Below are 18,239 nucleotides of genomic sequence, written 5' to 3'. Positions count from 1 at the left end.
GTACTCCGGTCTTCTTCATACAGAAGGGGAGAGAAAATAAATACTTTTGTGAAGGTGGGAAAACTGAGGCCTGGGGATATGTAAAGATTTCACCGGTATAACAAACAATGGATGTGACTGAGGCAGAATTCAGTATGTTCCTGACAGTGGTTACAGATCACAAGTCTGTTCTTCAGATGTGAGCAAAACTAAAATGGAATGGACTAGTTTATACACGCTAATAAAGGTCTTAGAGGGGTGGCAGCATAGTAGGGTGTCCTGCAACGCAATGCCCTGGAAGAACACACAAAGCTTGTTGATTCAACACAATACTCAACACTGTGCAACCCTGGGCAAGTGTTCATCAATTTATCCAAATATAAATTGGGTAATAATAATCAATCTTCCTTTTTCGCCTCTGCTCTCTGAAGGCTGCAATGGAACATGGTGTCACATATCCATCCCTGAGCTGGCTGCACGAATGCCCTGAAGTTACAAAGTAGATTAGGTTGAAGAGAGACATATATCCATCGAGCTCAACCCATCTTAAATGTAGACAACTCATCCTATGTGTGTACGTACAGTATTTTGATCCAGCGGAAGGCGAAAGAAAACCCCCAGTGAAATATCTGTGACAATATGGACAAGGAGGCCCTTATAGTAAAGGTGAATCCCAGTCATTCCCCTATCGCCTGGATGAATACACTGGGTTACCGTGTACATACATCCTACTGTGGCTCATCTGGCCACACATTATGTGAATGTATGTGTAAACCTTTATTTTCTGTGTGTAATGTAACTGCACGCATAACAATGTGTTTTAAAGCATGGCCATGGTCTCTGGACATGCAGGGCTGAGAAACCCTTTGTTCAGCCCATGTCTGGAGAAATGGCTATTGCTGGGACTGGAGGGGGAGGGGTGTGTACTCCGTCCTGGTTATCTGGGACTGAGGGCAGGGCCATTGTCCAGGTCAGACTCTGAGGCACCCATCTCCTCAGGAGGTATTTAGCTGAAACTGGAACCCGAGGTTTTAAGACCAAACCGACTCCGGCATTAGTGGTTAGTTGGTTTGAATTTCCCACAGCCCCGATTGGCCATTATAGCTCGCTCTGCAATTGCCCCACAGAGCATCCGTGCTGTGATTGGTCCCCAACGCAGCATCCGCTCTGATTGGCCACCACCCTTTCTCCATGATTTCCTAAGGAGACAGGAATATAGAAAAGGGGCTGCCGCTCTCAGTTCCACAGATCATGCGTGGACATGGACTAAATGGTGTGCTGAGGTTGTGCCGAGACACCCCAAAATGAGACTGCATGCCTTTGAGAAGCGGGATATTTAAAATTGCCTGCTTACATCTTGCAGCCAGTGCTGCCTGGAGTTCCTGATTCTCCACAGGAGTGGAAGCTGCGCCTGGTAAGCCCTTTCGGTGGCACCAGGCACCTAGGACTGCTAGGATTCCCCCTGTATTCCCCGTATGGTGCGAGTATAGCGCTGTTGGTGATATTGCGTTGCGTCTGTTGGCTCAGATTAACGGGCGTATATTTCTGCCGGTGTCCTGTCTGGTGCTGGATCCCGTGAAAGAGTCCTTGGTCCTTCGTGACAATACCATCCAATGATATCTCGTAGAGTGTCAAATGTATATCTTCCCGACCCCAGTAATGGCAATCACATTTCTCCCTGGATCAACATCCTTTCTATATTTACATGTTGGTATATATCTGTATACATTTCTTTATAAAAAATTTTTTTGAAAAAAACAACCTTTTTTAAGATACTAATTGTATTTCCTATCAGTGTCTCCATGGGTAATGAATTCAACCTTTTAACTGCCCTTACTGTAAAGAACCCTTTCCTTTGTTCCTGGTGAAATCTCCTTTCCTGCAACCTAAAGGGATGACCGGAGTCCTTTCTACTGCCCTTGGGATGAATAGTTCTTTTGAAAGCGCCTTGTATTGTCCCCAAATATATTTGTATATAGTTCCCATATCCCCTCTTAGGTGCCTCTTTCTAATGTAAACAAATGTTATTTAGCTAACCTCTCCTCATAAGTCAGACTTTACACCCCCTTCATTACATTTGGTAGTTCTTCTCTGTACTTTTTTCAGCTCCATAATATTTTTTTTATGGAGTGGTGTCCAAACCTGTACTCCATATTCAAGGTGTGGTCTTACCAAGTATTTATACAGTGGCAAAACTACACTTTCTTCCCTTCCAACCATAACCAGTTTAATGCAAGATAAGATCTTGTTTACCTTTGCAGCTACTGCCGGACATTGGGCACTATTGCCAAACCTGCTGTCTACATGCACAACTAAATCTTTCTCCATCAAGGATTGTACTCATTTTGTCCAATTTAAAAATGGTAAGTCACCTATTTATTCTTGATCCTTAAATGCATAGCATGTTTCTGTGATATCTGTGAAACGGGAAACTTGGGCAGACGAGGCTTAAGTAGTTTTGTAAGGTGATTTGGAAATTAATTAATTGGACTGTAGAAATGATTATTGCTATTATATTATGCTGGTCCAGTATTGGCACATTTTAGAAAACAAATTCTGCAATGCAGTTGATTTTAAAAGTAACTCAGAATGTAAATCATTTAATATATTTCATTTAATATTACTTCCTCCCAAACCTGGCCCTACTACCTCCTTCCACATTACTATTGGTAGTACTATCATTCACCCAGTAGCCCAAGCACGCTGCCTAGAGATCACACTCGACTCCTCTCTCACATTCAAAACGTATATCTAAAACCTGTCACTTTTTCCTCCGCAATATTACAAATATACGCCCGTTCCTCTGTTGCTCGACTGCAAAAACGACTCGGGCCCTCATTCTCTCCCGTCTCGATAACTGTAACCTCCTGCTGTCCGGCCTCCCTGCCTCTCACCTGTCTCCCCTACAATCTATCCTAAACGCTGCTGCCAGAATCACTCTACTCTTTCCTAAATTGGTCTCGGTGTCTCCCCTGCTGAAATCACTCTCCTGGCTTCCTATCAAATCCCGTATCACACATTCAATTCTCCTCCTAACTTTTAAAGCTTTACACACTTATGCTCCTCCTTACATCTCAGCCCTAATTTCTCGCTATGCACCATCCCAAATCTTGCGTTCCGCTCAAAGATGTCTTCTTTCTACCCCTACTGTATCTAAAGCCCTCTCCCGCCTTAAACCTTTCTCACTGACTGCCCCGCACCTCTGGAATGCCCTTCCCCTCAGTACCCGACTAGCACCCTTCTCTATCCACCTTAAGACACACTTGCTTACAGAAGCACGAGTAGCACCGTGGCTAATACTTTACACATGATACATAAAGCTGGTCCCCTGCAGACGCACTTACTGTCTCTGTACGCTCTTTCTACTTACCAATTCGATTGTAAGCTCTTCGGAGCAGGGACTCCTTCCTAAATGTTACTTTTATGTCTGAATCACTTATTCCCATGACCTGTTATTTGTATTATTTGTTATTTATATGATTGTCACGTGTATTACTGCTGTGAAGCGCTATGTACATTAATGGCGCTATATAAATAAAGACATGCATACATATTAAAACAAACAATTATTCCTATACACCCCCTTCCATGAGAGGCTGAAAATTACTGCCCATAGGACAGTGCAGTACCCACAGGAGCCTTGCCAAGTATAAATAAAACAGAATAGAGAAACGATTCTTCAAAACAGGGAAGAGGAAACCAGAACTTGCTTTAAATATTTCACCGGAGAAGCCGCAGATTAAAACAGAACGCCATGCTCCAATGTACGGAGGGAGAGTGAAACCGGTCTGACATGACAGTATAACAAGCTCGGTTTATTCATCACAAAATCTAGTTATTTAACAAACCTTGTCTAACCCAAATCTACCATAAGCATCATACAAATCATATTAACCCACTAAGTGCTGCAATGCTGTGTGTGAAACAATAAAAAGGGAGGGAGCTTTCTATGTAAATAGAGAAAGGATGTTGATAGTAGAGGAGGTTGAGAAGACCATGGAGTACTACGATGTTAAATTCAGACCATAGAGACTCGTCCTATACTTGTATTTACGGTATGTTGATAAATAGGAAGTAGTGTTGTACCGGGTAATGTTTTATTTAAAAAAAAAAAACGGGTAACGTGTATTCGGCCAAAATCAATAGTTCTACCCGGCCGAGTACCCGGTTACCACTTATCTGCAGGGTGGAGGAAGACCGCGGCGACATCTATGAACAGCAGCAGAGGTCCTGTGGCGGTGGCAGCATCAGAAGCGTCTTCAGCCGGCGTGGGAGCTGCAGGAATCCATTACACAGCACCGCAGCAGGTAGCAGTGTGAGCCGGGGAACCATGTGACCGGAGCAGGAGCGCTCCTATTGGCCAGACAGCTGTCTAATAGGAACGCTCCTGTCACATGGTTCCCGGCTCACACTGCTTACCTGCTGCGGTGCGGTGTAATGGATTCCGGCAGCTCCCACGCCGGCTGAAGACACTTCGGATGCTGCCACAGGTAAGTGATGTGATTATTTTCAGCTATCCTGACATTAGCCGGCGCTGGGCCCACTTCTCAGTTGCCGGGTCCGGGTAATGTACGGGTTGTTGAAAATGTGCAGGGTAACGCCGGGTACCGGGTAATTCCAGGTACTCTGTACATCACTAATAGGAAGGCAAACAAAAAACCCCAATAAAACATTATCCAATGAGGTGTCTGCTTGTTGAAAGCACGTATTATTTCTCTATACTATAATCATTTATATATGGGACTTCATCTCCCTCCCCATTACTGCACACGTTTAAGGACATTGGCAACCAGCATTTAACAATGCCGGTCATGCAGAGCAAATAGTAAATCATGTATTTTTTCCATCTTGGGGAAGGTTTCATCATGTCGGTGCTGAACGCCAAATAAATGGAAATTACCACTGCGGAGGACGTGCCCAGTGTCTGGTCAGACCGCAGCAATACACATGCTTAGGAAATAGCGTGAAATACATACTGCCCCTGTAGCAAGAGCAAAGGAGGGTGGGGGGCCGTGCTGGTCCGTTCTTCCATGCAGTAACACAGGAGGGAGAGGGAGTAGGGGGTACGATACTTTTTATTGGTCCAACAAGTAGTTGTTATATTACAAGCTGTCCAACCTCTCCTATCCTTCATCGGGTAACCTTGACCCCGAGATGTTGGAAAGCTTGTAGCACATCAGCTACTTGTCCAATAAACAGGTATCGTATCCCACCTCCCTCTCCCTCCTGTGTTACTACATGTAGCAAGAGCACAAGGTTACTTTACTACTATCTTACACAAACAATTCTAAATGTTATAAAAAACAATAATATATAAAAAAATAATATAAAAAACACATACTTATCCAGGAAGTCTTTATCCACCACAGAACAGATATCCAGGAGGGGATTCCCCATCCCAAACAGGAGGTTCTCACTGCAACAAAGAGAAGCAAAAAAACACTTAGATTACAATGTAACAACGTTCATTGGGAGGGACGTCCTCGCCATGTGGTTTGGTGAGACTGGAAAGATCCAATACATATTTAGAAAGACTACATGGGAACAAGTACCATGACGGTTTTATTCTCTGTATGACACACACACACACACACGGCATAGAGCTGCAAATTGTACAAGCCCAAGAAAGGAAAAAAAACAAAAAAGGGTAATTTCAGACAACAGCAATGAATAAACTTTGGCTACATGTTGGAGAAAAAAAAAAGAAAAAAAAAGGCACGTGGATTACAAAACCCAGAAAGTGCACTGATCTGCGGGTTATGGTCCTTGGCCAAATCTGGTTTATTCATTTATTTGACCTCAGGAGTCCATGCTGATGTTCCTGTTGAAGTTCTTCCCACTGTGATGTGAGTAAGGGCTGCAGTTCTCAGTGGGCTGCGTGGCTCTTAATGTCCTGCTAGGACCACAACACTTCCCATTCATTACATGTGACCCAACGTCCTCCCACAGCAAGTTCATTCTGAAGTGGTCACTCCACATCTAGCACAAACCAGAACAGTTCCTTTTGTCGCGACGATCAACCCCCATTAGTTAAAAAGTAAAACACATGGACTTTGTTGCACGCCTGCTCTTGCAGGATGTAACTGGGGAGCATTGCGAAAGACTTCACGCGCCTGATAACTGAGTAATTCATGAAAATAAAATATTAACGTGTTCTTCGTACATGTTCCGCATTTCAGCTCACACCAAGACCTCCTTTATAGCTTGGTCTCCAGTGTGGAAAACCAATAGTAGTAAGTGTCCGGTGGGTCACCCCCATGTGAGCCAAGCGCGTAACCTTTCAACCAAGGGGACGTGTTAGCACTATAAGCCGGCTTCTCTGTGACACCAGGTCATTATGAGGTTGGTTTTTGTGCTTGTGAAAGGTAGATGTGAAGTGCCATAACCCCAACAAACCATGCAGCAAGGTCCCCAGTGGCTGCTGCAGCGCGCGCCACACACCGCAGCACTGTATGGGGCAGGCTCCAGTGGCCGTGTGTGTGTGGGCGCACAAAGCGCTGTGACGCGTACGCTGGCAGGGAAGAAAAGAATGTTGTCTTCCCGTGCTTCAACGCGGTCACGTGCTCGGCAGGCAGCCAATGGAAGGGCAGGTATGCCCCGCCTCCCATCATGGCCCCGCCCCCACGCATCCCATCGCTCCCTTACAAACCGCCGACCGTGGCTGTAGTCTGTGCACATGCCGTCAGGCGCGCGTGCAGCAGTGAGGACTGGGGCCGAAGCCGTACCTCACACCTGGTCGCAAGTCTTTCCCCTGCTAGCCGCAAACGTCAAACTGCACATATATTTTTAAATACATACACCAAGGAGAAGGACCTATCTGCACAGTATATAATCCACGTGGTGTGGTGGGAAAAGTAATGGCGGGAGAATATAACCTGTGCATTGTACAGTGGGGAGTAAAAGTATGGTCAGAATGTGATGCAGGTCACTTCCCAGGACACTGACCATGCTTCCCGGGACACGCGTTTTTACATTGGATGTGTAACACGGCGTACAAGCTTCGAGATATTCTGCTCCTTCAGCTAATTTGTAAGTCACATGGCTTAGCAACATCCATTGTACTGAATTCCTATTTTAAAACCGCACTAAAAAGACTCCAGAGCAGTGTTGCGATAAATAAATGATGAGCCTAAAGTAAGCAGGGTTATGGGTAGCTGTTTTGAATATGTATTTTTCAAGTAAAATGTAGAAAGTAGCCTACGAGGGCAAATCATACAATATAAAAACATGGTATACATATAGCCCCTGCTACAAACGCGTGTATACTGTGACAAATGCAGCGTCGGTCTGCTCCACCAATCACACGGTGCGATGGGGAATTGGAGACGCCTGCCCTGGTCTGCCTGGCAACACATGCTGGGAGATATGGGATTGGGTGGAATGTTTGGGCAGGCGGCAAGTTTGAAAAAGAAACGGAGACAGACAGTCCAACTGCCAGTCTAAGGCCTCAGGCATAGTGCCTCGGGCCGCGCTGATCTGCGCTCCTGCTCTGCCTCGCCTGCTCAAACTGGAGCTTTGTGTCCTGGCAGGCGAGGCAGTGAGCGCGCTTTGGGGGCGGGGCGAAGTCGGGGCAGGAGGCGGGGCTAGTCCCTCGCTTCCGTTGGATGTGAGTGGTCACGTGACCGCTCCTCCGCTCCCCTGAACGGCAAATTTTAAACTTGCCTGTCTCCTCCGAATTTCTCAGTCTCCGCACGCATACGGAAGCGTGCGGAAGCAGCTGCTAAAGCCGCGCTGATAACAGATGACTGTCCCAGGCCTACATAGTCCCACAGACCCCGCTGAGCCGGCTTTAGCAGCTGCTTCCGCACGCTTCCGCATGCGTGCGGAGACTGAGAAATTCTGAGGAGACAGGCAAGTTTAAAATTTGCCGTTCAGGGGAGCGGAGGAGCGGTCACATGACCGCTCACATCCAATGGGAGCGAGGGACTAGCCCCGCCTCCTGCCACGCCTCCGCCCCGCCCCCAAAGCGCGCTCACTGCCTCGCCTGCCAGGACACAAAAAAGCTCCAGTTTGAGCAGGCGAGGCAGAGCAGGAGCGCGGATCAGCGCGGCCCGAGGCCTGATACAGAGAGAGAGTCCAGGTGACAGAGGATGGGGCTTAAGAGACAGTTTGACCCTCACAGAGGTGAAAAGGAGGAAGATTGTATGAGACTGCTAGCGCGAGAGAGATCAAGATACTTACCAGGCTGTCAAAGCATAAGGCTGCGGCCCTGCTAGTGCTGAGCTGGCGGCACTTGCCGCGGTTACTTGCATATATCTATATATGCAAGTCCCCACACGCTTGGCGCGCGTATATATATATATATATATTTATTATATATTATATATTATATATATATTGCAGAATAAATGAGTTCTTCAGTATTAGGTGATACCTTTTTTATTGGACTAACAATTTATGTCATATATAATATATATATAATATAATATATCTAACTTTCTAGCGCGCTCCACTACCCGCAATGACGACCCTCCCCCCCCCCCCCCCCCACCCGCAAGCGTAAATGCAAGGACACCCGGCACTCATGCTTGGAGCTCTCCCCAACCATGAGCACGCTCAGCGCCAGCGGGGACTCAGCCTAACAGACACCCGGGAAGCCTATTTCTGCAACACACACGTCACCCTTATCAGGCCTGCAACGCGACTACACGCCATGCTGATTACAGAGCTCCAACAAAGTGCTGGGGAAACAAAATTGCCTACGGAGCTGCTAGATTAGACAATATAAGGAACAACAGGGCAGCGTCCTAATTTACTGTTTATGTGCTCACACACATATAGACATATATATAGCCTGACAAACTGGGCCAAAACCCACCTCGCCCCCCCCCCCCAAAAAAGTCACTCGTTGATTACCACCGACCCTTATCCTGCAGCAGGGTCCTGCGGGGTTGCGGGGGCCTGACAGCGTCTCCCGGCTTTCTGCTGACTTGTCGCCTTTAAAATCATGTTGTTCTCCTGCAGCACTATTCAAAATGGGCGCACGGCGTCATATGATGCCGAGTTACCATGGCAATGGGACACTGTGATGTCACGCAGCTTCCCATTACCATGGCAATGTGGCGTCATATGACGCCGCGTGGCCATTTTGCATAGTGCTGCGGGAGAACAACATGATTTTAAAGATCAAGACAGAGACGCCGGGGGACACCTCCGCAGGTAAGCAGTCGGCCGCGGCCACAATGCAGTCGCCACGGGTGAACGCATTTGTCAAGCCATGTATGTATGTATGTATGTATGTATGTATGTATGTATGTATGTATGGTGAAATATAGATCTATATATCTTTATATCTATATCTAGAATACATACAACCAACCTCACACTGATGAGACCCACAAGGTTGAAACGGTGTCTGAGTAGGTTCACTGGCTTTGCATCTCATCCCAGGCTATGTTAAAAACAGCAAGCATTGGTTTAAGGGTTCCATGTAATGTTTGAGACAAAAAAGGTGGCACTGTGTGCTCATTTGCATGTCATTTCCCAGAATCCCTTGCTGCAGTAGAAGTTAGGTGATCATCGCATGTGAATAATAATAATAATAATAATTAATATAAATATATATATATATATATTTTTTGACAGGTTGTGTGTTTTTCTCCAGGTGTAGGGGCCACGTGTTATATGTTGCCCCTAACCAGAAAGCACTTGCTAACACGCATACATATAGAAAGGTCAGTGAAAGTAAGGCACTCTTATAATGTACAGTGGCGACACACTTTATCCTTAGTTGGCTAGAGCCGCAAGCCTGGCGGTTTCCTGGCTTGCTCGTTATTTTCCCTCGGCGTGCCGCGCGTCATCGATGCGCGGTCACGCTTCACCGGGAGCGTGCGCGCATGGCGCGCGTGCCCAGGGCTCCCCGAGGGAGCCCTGGGTTCCTCTAATGTGGGGGATGGCGGTGGGGGGCTCCGGGGGACCCGGAGAGGGAAGGGGGGTGCCTCGATCGGAGGACCGATCCTCCGGCACGCGCACGGGACACCTCGGCGCGCGCCCAGTATCTGTCGCGGCCGAGACCGGGCAAATGTAAGAATAAACTTGGCCGCGACTGTATAGCATAACCGTAAAATCGATCCAGCACGCTTGAACTTCATCAATAAGTGGAGTTTATTTATATGGTGATCACAGTGTAATAAACTCCACTTATTGAAGAAGTCCAAGTGTGCTGGATCGATGTTACGGTTATGCTATACATACCTTCACATCTGTGACACCTGGGCAAAGTGATATATAATATTTTTGATCCCTTTGACATTGTATAATTTCTTTCCGGTTTCCTAGGAATCTCCTCCAGGCAGATTCACTGGAATTCCATATGCCCACATCAGCCGAATCTTTGTGTCATCTGCCACGTACGGCCAACCTGTGAGCACGTGGCCTGCATACGGGACAAGGGTTAATACACAGCTCGCAAGTGACCTATATACCATTCTCCTCCCATTGGAACCACACAAGCCCACTCCTGTCGTAAATCAGACGCTAGGTTGACGGTTTTACGACTTAGGAAAAAACCTCCCCTTTTGTTGTTTAAAAAGGTGCCTAGATATATGAAACACCTCGTAACTGCGTGGCCCCGATACTTAGGACACACACACACACACGAGTCATATCAATAGGTTCAGGCGATTAGGACAGATGTAACAAGACTCATTTTGTCGGACTTGCTCCTAAGTTTGAGTGACAAATGCTAGAAATGGAGGGTTTCTCCTCATTGCAACAATTATAAATCTCAAATTCTTATGAATTACCGTCAGGCCCATAATGTCTCATTTTTATAAAGTCCCCCAACTAAGTGGTTACCGGTTTGTCACCCCCCTCTAGGATGCAGGGGGGGGTCTCTCGGGAATACTTTGGCAGTACCTTCAAAAGGGTCCAGTTTATAAAAATGACAGGAGGGGCCATAATTAAATCCCATCTCTGGCAAAACAGATGCCCTTTATCTCTAGATTCTAATCGGTCCTAAAACTAGGCCTGGCGAGGGTTTCACAGGCCAGAAAACATTTCTTTGTATTTTTAAAATAAAATGGTAACCACATTAACCCCTGAAGCACCAGATTAACATACGTAATATTTCCTTACATTTTTATTACATAGTGCTTTAATATTTAACAAAAATCTATAAAGAACAAAACCTTTTTAAAAGTCTTCATTAGAAAGTGTGTGTGTGTGTGTGTGTGTGTGTGTGTGTGTATACACCCCGGTTTAAGGACATTCACTGCAAGGACATATATTCAATAGCCCCATACCCCTGTGTCCATACGCTCACTTCGTGAGTAGGCAAACGGCAGCTCGCGCATGCGCCTGTCAGCACGTCCTGAACAGCAATACAGGCTCCCTATCTGTACCGAAGGATTGATAAATGGAAAAAATGTAGTGCTTCACTTTAAACGCATTTTCACTTTACATACACGCTCTGGACCCAATGCGTACATTAACGCGGGGTATGCCTGTATGTATATATATTATAGGTTATGCTCCTATAGCAGCAGGGTTAGCCATGTGTAAGAAGAAGCCCCTTAGAGAGCTGGGGGGAGGCCTCAGCACAATGGTTTGTGAGAGCACTCACTGTTCCATTTCCCCCAGAGCCATCATCTGTCATTTATCAGCATCTCTCTAGCACAGGAGGAGCCACAAAGTCACCAGGTCTGTCCTGCTCTGCAGATCGACAAGCAAAAGGCCCCAGGGAGGGCGAGCCAACTGGAAGGGTTTGATTACCCAATTCTTGCCTGAAGCAATAATCTACTCCAATTAGTGCTGGTTTCTGCTGACGTGACAGCACGATTGTCCTTTGTAGCCGTTTCGCTACACACGCTTATTAGTGGCCTATTTCCATAAAAGATCATACAGGACAAACAAAATTCAGACCAGCCATGCAAGAAAAACAGGGCGGTGAGGAGTCAGCTCCTCCCCGAGCTTCGGTCCAAACACAGCGCCTCATATATTCTACGTCTATGACTGTGCCACTGGTGCTGAAGCCGGGACATCCTGAAAACCTGACCTGTTGGTGGACCCCTCTGTTCTACATCATCTGTGTAACCCCTCCTTGTCTGAGGGGAGTGATACAGTGACTGCAACAGCAGGAACGGTTGAATAAAATAAATTACTGCAGACCAACTCCAGTTTATTTTACTACATAAATAAATGTGATGTTGCAGAGGGCGGTTTTAATGAAACACGGATATTTTAAATGTCATGGGTTCTTATGCTGTGTGTCTAACAAATACTATCCATTAAAAAAAAATAAGCTAGGGCGGTGTGGGATACTTATAAAGATGCTTCAGGGCCACCGGGTCCAATTCTAAAATTAGAAACAGACATTTAAAGTGAAAGACGGTGGGGGGGTGGAAGGGAAGGGAAGATCTGAATGGGGTTTTACCATTATTTTTACAAGTGAATGCACACTTCACTAGCCTCCTTTCGCAAATTATAGATTCATCTAAAAAGGACAGTGTCGAAGTCTTTAAAATTATTCTGCTGTTTATGTAACGAGGGAGAGGGCAGACGCAGTTTATCAGGCCGCTGGGGTTTGTAGGTCAGCTGTTTACTCCGAGGATCAAGATTTAGCAGTAACCATCTTCTCATTATTCTACCTCTGGCAAGACACAACTACTCGGGACAGACACATGGTTACTTACACCCGGTCACGCTGAGCACAAACCTTCAAGAAGAAAAGTATAACGTGGAATCAGGCGATGAAGATCTGGACAGGCCGCCACTGCACAAGATACGATCAGCTCAGGAGACTTCTCAACTATTTGCTCACCAGTAACTTCCAAGTGTTACAACCAACGAAAGTTACTTACAGCAGTGATTTCCACACTTTCCCGACCTTGTGCCAGGTTGCAGGACAAGCCCAAATGGCTTGTGAACAAGATACCCCGCCAATACATATTCCCTTTAGGGCATACAGGTGGACAGACACACAAACAACTTGAATAACCGTGGGAGTGTGCACCAGCTGCAGAATCTCCCAACGGCCAATACTTTGTTAGAATGCTGAAGGGCACCTGCTCTGTCTTTAGTCCTGTATGAGGAACACCTCTCATTTACTTCCCATGGATTTCAAATGAGAGGGCAGGAGAGACGGCTAAAAAGCAAGTACGAAAGCATCCCCCATTACCTAGCCCACCAAGACATGTTACAACAAATGTAGCTTTTGCTGTTTGTTTTATTCATACGTGTAGTATAGGTACAAATATATATTTGCGGTTTTCAGATTTATTTATTTTCATTTTTCACCTTGATCCTTAATTTTACTGTGCAATTTCCCCTTTGGAGCAATACTGATGTCAAAATATGGAAAAGGCGCTTACAGGAAAATCTGCTCACACCATTATTTCTTTATGAACAGTACTTCCGTACAAACTAAAGAATGTGGATTAGAAAAATAGAATTATCTGTTTTAATGGGTACTTTGAACTTTAGGAGCAATTTATTCATACACAGCACTGACAGTGCATGATGTACAATTAATGTGTGGCCTGAAGAGCTTGCAATCCATTTTGTTAATTGTGTACATGGAAATGATGAACTAGATCAGGGGTGTGCAAACTGTGGGGTGCTCTTCCCCAAGGCATTTACATTAAATGTGAGGCCTCTGCAACCTCCCTTACATCAACACGTCCATGGCAATGGGATGTCCCATGACCCCACGGCGTCATGTGAGGGGAGTAGGGGGGAGGGAAGGGGGGGAGACAGCATGCAGGAGGGAAAGTTTGCGCACCCCTGAACTAGATCACCGTCACAATGTGCTTCCACCAGGTATTCCACATCCGCATCTCCCACTTCATCTTTCATAGCCTGGCTCCACTCCAGGAGTTAGGTGATCACTATATGGCCATAGAAGCAGAAAGGCATATGCAGTGCATTCCACCACCACAAAACCACGCTCTAAATGTACCACCACTAAAGATTAGAAAACCCGGAGCTGCCATCATGCTATATATGCATCGCCCGTGAAACAAGAAGGGGTTAAATGCAGTTACCACCAACTAACTTGGAATACAAGGCCCTCCTCACCCTGTCCAAATTGTAACGGCAAAACTTGTTAATTATTTCCACAAGTTAAAGGCCTCTCAGCTAGAACAAAAACAAACTATTTCATCCTTCCATCCACAACAGTTTCCAGTTGTTCATTATCCAACGAGGAGGACAAACCGCACGGACACGATTACAAAATAAATACACTGCAAGCGCCTACGAGTAAGGACCTGGAACTTGTTTCTATTTGACCATCCCGGATCTGCACTATTTAGCTTTGTGCTTCTATAGATTTAAAGCAAATGTAGTTGGAGTTGAAATGTCCTATTGCAGCAATAGGCCGTTCTAATGCATTCTAATCTGCAAACCCGTGTGCTGCCAGCACCCTGTGGAAGGGCTGTCAGATGTGCAGATACACTATTTACTTATTCAGTTTAAAAACAGCCCTCCCGGGTAGGGTTGTAGCTGAAGATTACAGCATTTACAGGAACCAGCACTACAGGTTTCAAAAGAAATAGAGTTAGATGCAGAAAATAGCAGATGGCAACAGAACCACTTAAAAAAAAGTCTATTCCTTTCAGCTGTGGGATAACAACATCTAAAATACGGGTGGGACACATTGTACACTTAGTCCCTGGTCTTTCCATGCAGTAGGGCTGAATCGCTCACACTTTGCAGAATAACGCGCAGTCTTGCCGAGGTCACCATCTTTGCACACACCAAAACCACTTCATATTTGGCACAGGGAAGGAGCATTCATCTGTGTAACTAGAGGTCAATCAAATTGTCAGGAAGGTAACAGGACATGCCACGGCTGTATTTCAGGTATGTTTAGTGCATTCAATAAATCATGCAGCAATGCGGTTTAAAAGAACATAGCGTTTGCTTTGGGTAGGCTGTGCCTGGCTTGGGCATAATCAATTCTTCTACCACACTGACCGCAACGCTCTGGATAGCAGACTATGAGCGCAAATAAATAACCCCTCGTCTGAAAAGCTTGCAATCTAATTTTGGTATGCAAAAGGAGGCAAGTGACTTGCCTACTGTCACAATTAACTGCCACCAGGTCTTACACAACCAATGTGTCCAGCGCAAGTATATATCAAGATGGGGCATTCCAGTTACGCAACGTACTCATACTCAGAGCCTGGCCCCTAACCTTCAGAGCCTGGCCCCTAACCTTCAGAGCCTGGCCCCTAACCTTCAAAGCCTGGCCCCTATCCTTCAGAGCCTGGCCCCTAACCTTCAGAGCCTGGCCCCTAACCTTCAGAGCCTGGCCCCTAACCTTCAGAGCCTGGCCCCTAACCTTCAGAGCCTGGCCCCACTGTAGTATGAGTATTTCATTTATGGTCGCCAAAGCCATGCATCACGAAGCAACCAACCAGGAGCCCACCGTGTCACGTGTCCTTCGGGACAGATGTTTCAATATTGCCATACCAAGTTTAAAAAATGGGGCAACAGCCAAGTGGAAAGTATTTATTATTATTATTATTATTATTGAAGCATATTTAATTGCAAGAAAACAAGTTGACAAAGGAGGAAGGACTTCTTTGATATAAGACCACACAAGTCTCCCCAATGGCCGCTCCCCAAAGAGGGTCTCCCCGCCATGCTTCCCCTTCACTGCTCCGGTCAAGTGAGCCAGCGTGGACAGGGTTATTTTCAATCAAGGACAGCCCCTCCCTCCCCCCCTTCCTTGCTGGGAGGGCCCGATTGCTTGCACTTCACTTCAGTACTTCTGTGACATGAGGTCAGAGGAGTCTCACCAAAGGCTGAGTCCATGGTGTGAGACCGCGCGGAGGCGTCCGCATGGGGCGCGATCAGATTGCCTTAAAGCATTGATCGCCCCATAGAGCGTGCAGGCGCACACAGGCGCACACAGGCGGAGACAGGAGGGGGCGCGCCTTGTGCAATGAAAATCAATTGAAACTGATTTCTTGGTGCGACACGCTGGTCACGTGAGCGGTTCGCCCAATGAGGAACACCCCTAGGAACGCCCCTCACGGCCATGGGAAAGCACCCGCACGCCTCAGCGCAAGTGAAGGCACCATGGCCGGGCCAAAGGCGGCAGCCAAGGAGCGGCAGTCGTTTGCTGATGTTAGATATGCGCGGTTATAATTCCCATAATCATTTATTATCTCTGCCCATGAAATATCTGTAAACTGAATGTATAACCTCTGTCCATTTAATGTACCCCCCATACTTTAAATTTTCACTTACCCCTTAGAGAGTGTAAGCTCCATGGGGCAGGCTCTCCTCACCTACTGTAACAATGTATGTTAGGCTACAGCCCCAGTGTCCACTGTTGCACGACGCGTGCACGGGCGAAAGCCGCGAGCTGCGGTCGAGCTGCAGGAGATCGCGACCATGACGTCTCATGGCTGGTTAGTCCTCATTGGCTGAACCGCTGCCGTGACCAATGTCGGCCGCAGCGCCAAGACACAAATCTTGTCTTTTGCCCAAGGCAGTCGCGCACCGCGGCTTGTGCGCGCACGCACACACTGACTGGGGCCTGCCCCATAGAAAGCTGTACCTTGTGTGTGGCGCGCACGCCATCGCGTGCACAGCTGTGGCCACTGGGGACCTAGACTTAAAGTGTGTTATTTTATTGTTTTATACGCCTCCAACCCTATTGTACTACGCTACGGAATGTGTTTATGCATTATAATAATAATAATTCTGACTTTGCCTGTCTCTCGGGTGAAACAAAAGAATTGTATTTAACTGTAGCTCTTCTCAAACTAACTGTAAAGTATTGTGATGCGCCCTTAAGTGGAGCCTGGTACTTACATTAAAAATAAGTGATGATGATAAGATTGGGTGAAGAATTACAGGTTAAGTAAGGCTGGGCAAATTCAGCGCTAGTGCTCATTTGGTGTTGCCTGGTCTGTAAGAAACACGTTATGGCGAGTAGAAAAGTTACAAATGACAGATTACAGTAATGATAAAGAACACGTGTCAGGTCTGCCAGACCTGCCCTACACTATAATCACACAGCACACAGCATTCTCTGGGATTCTGGGTAATGACATGCGAATGAGCACTCGGATTACGTTAAATGTACCCACATTAGTGCGTAAAAAGTAAGTGTCTGCCAGCAGGGATCCACGTTAAAGCGGATTAGAAGCAAAAAGTTAGCAATACGAGTGCTCATTTGCATGTCATCACCCATGCTGTGTGATATGGGTCAGACAGGCTGTATGCTGTGTGATATGGGTCAGACAGGCTGTATGCTGTGTGATATGGGTCAGACAGGTTGCCCAGACCACATGAATATGGTCATATGTGTTTTTTTTATTATTATTTATTATTATGCAGCTGGAACATTTCACATACGTTTACAGATGTGGACAGACAATGCTGAGGGTGAAGCAGAACCACGTCTCAAGTCACCCCTAACCAGCCCTGGGGGGAAAAAAAGTAAAAAAACACAACCCCTTGGCTCGCTCACACAGTATACATCTTGTCAAAAGCAAAATTGAAGTGTGGAACAAACAAAAATTCAACTAATTATTTCCTTACATTCTGCAAAGTCCTTAGCATTAATTACTTCATGTGTACTGAGTGACTGTGTCACTCATAGGGTAGCTAATTTGGAAGCATTCCCTGGAATAAGTTACATTTTCCCTCCAGCAAAACACTCCACGCTACCCTGGCGCACACAGAGTTAAAAGGCCAGTATTGTTTATGAAGCGTCCATGCAATGATTTTTTTTTTTTTAGAAATGCTCTTTCATCAACAAGATAACTTTCCTGTCAAATGTCACCCGGTGTGAATTTAATGTTATGCAATGCTTCAGTAAAATCCAAATATTGACAGTAATACCAGAGTCCACTTTGCACACATGCTTAGCAAATATCACTGTCACTTAGACCCTGAGAATACAACAGGTGCATGGGCAGGGAACATGTGGACAACCCCTGTTACAATTTATTGATCCCACAGTCCTTGAACAACAGGCTTCAATACCCAACAAAAACGGTATCTATCCCATCCGTGCTTACAACAGAGCCCAGCATAGCGACACTGTTATTTCTTGCATATTTTCCTCACTCATTCCATGTTGTGGCTTGTCATTTTTTTTTTAACTTGCAAAACAGATTAAAGCTGCAGGGCCATGAGCGCAAGCATTAGTTTCAAGACTGACTCCTCTTTGCTAACAGCCCATGCTTTTAAATTAGTGATGTATACAAATATCCACGTCCCAAAATGATGCAGAAACCAGCTTTACCAGAATCATTTACTGAGCCACAGTTTTTCAACAGGGGTTTCTAGGACATCTG

At 46.0% G+C, this 18,239-nt stretch overlaps 1 protein-coding gene across 5 annotated transcripts in view; it reads right to left on the bottom strand.

Annotated features, from left to right (window-relative positions):
• Positions 1-18,239, bottom strand: part of ADK (adenosine kinase) — a 118,156-nt gene that overhangs the window by 83,663 nt on the left and 16,254 nt on the right. For 4 of the 5 annotated variants that reach the window (XM_075610318.1, XM_075610319.1, XM_075610322.1 and 1 more), the window contains one exon: positions 5,321-5,395. In XM_075610318.1, coding sequence (XP_075466433.1) covers positions 5,321-5,395 — 75 coding nt within the window. Of the gene's footprint in view, positions 1-5,320; positions 5,396-12,634; positions 12,814-18,239 lie in introns of those variants that run through there. The other variant, XM_075610321.1, reaches the window with a different exon arrangement.

This window comes from Ascaphus truei, chromosome 8 (genome assembly GCF_040206685.1).
Source record: "Ascaphus truei isolate aAscTru1 chromosome 8, aAscTru1.hap1, whole genome shotgun sequence".
Taxonomy (NCBI): domain Eukaryota; kingdom Metazoa; phylum Chordata; class Amphibia; order Anura; family Ascaphidae; genus Ascaphus; species Ascaphus truei.
Note: the sequence above shows the minus strand (reverse complement) of the source record. Positions and strands in the feature narration are given on the sequence as shown.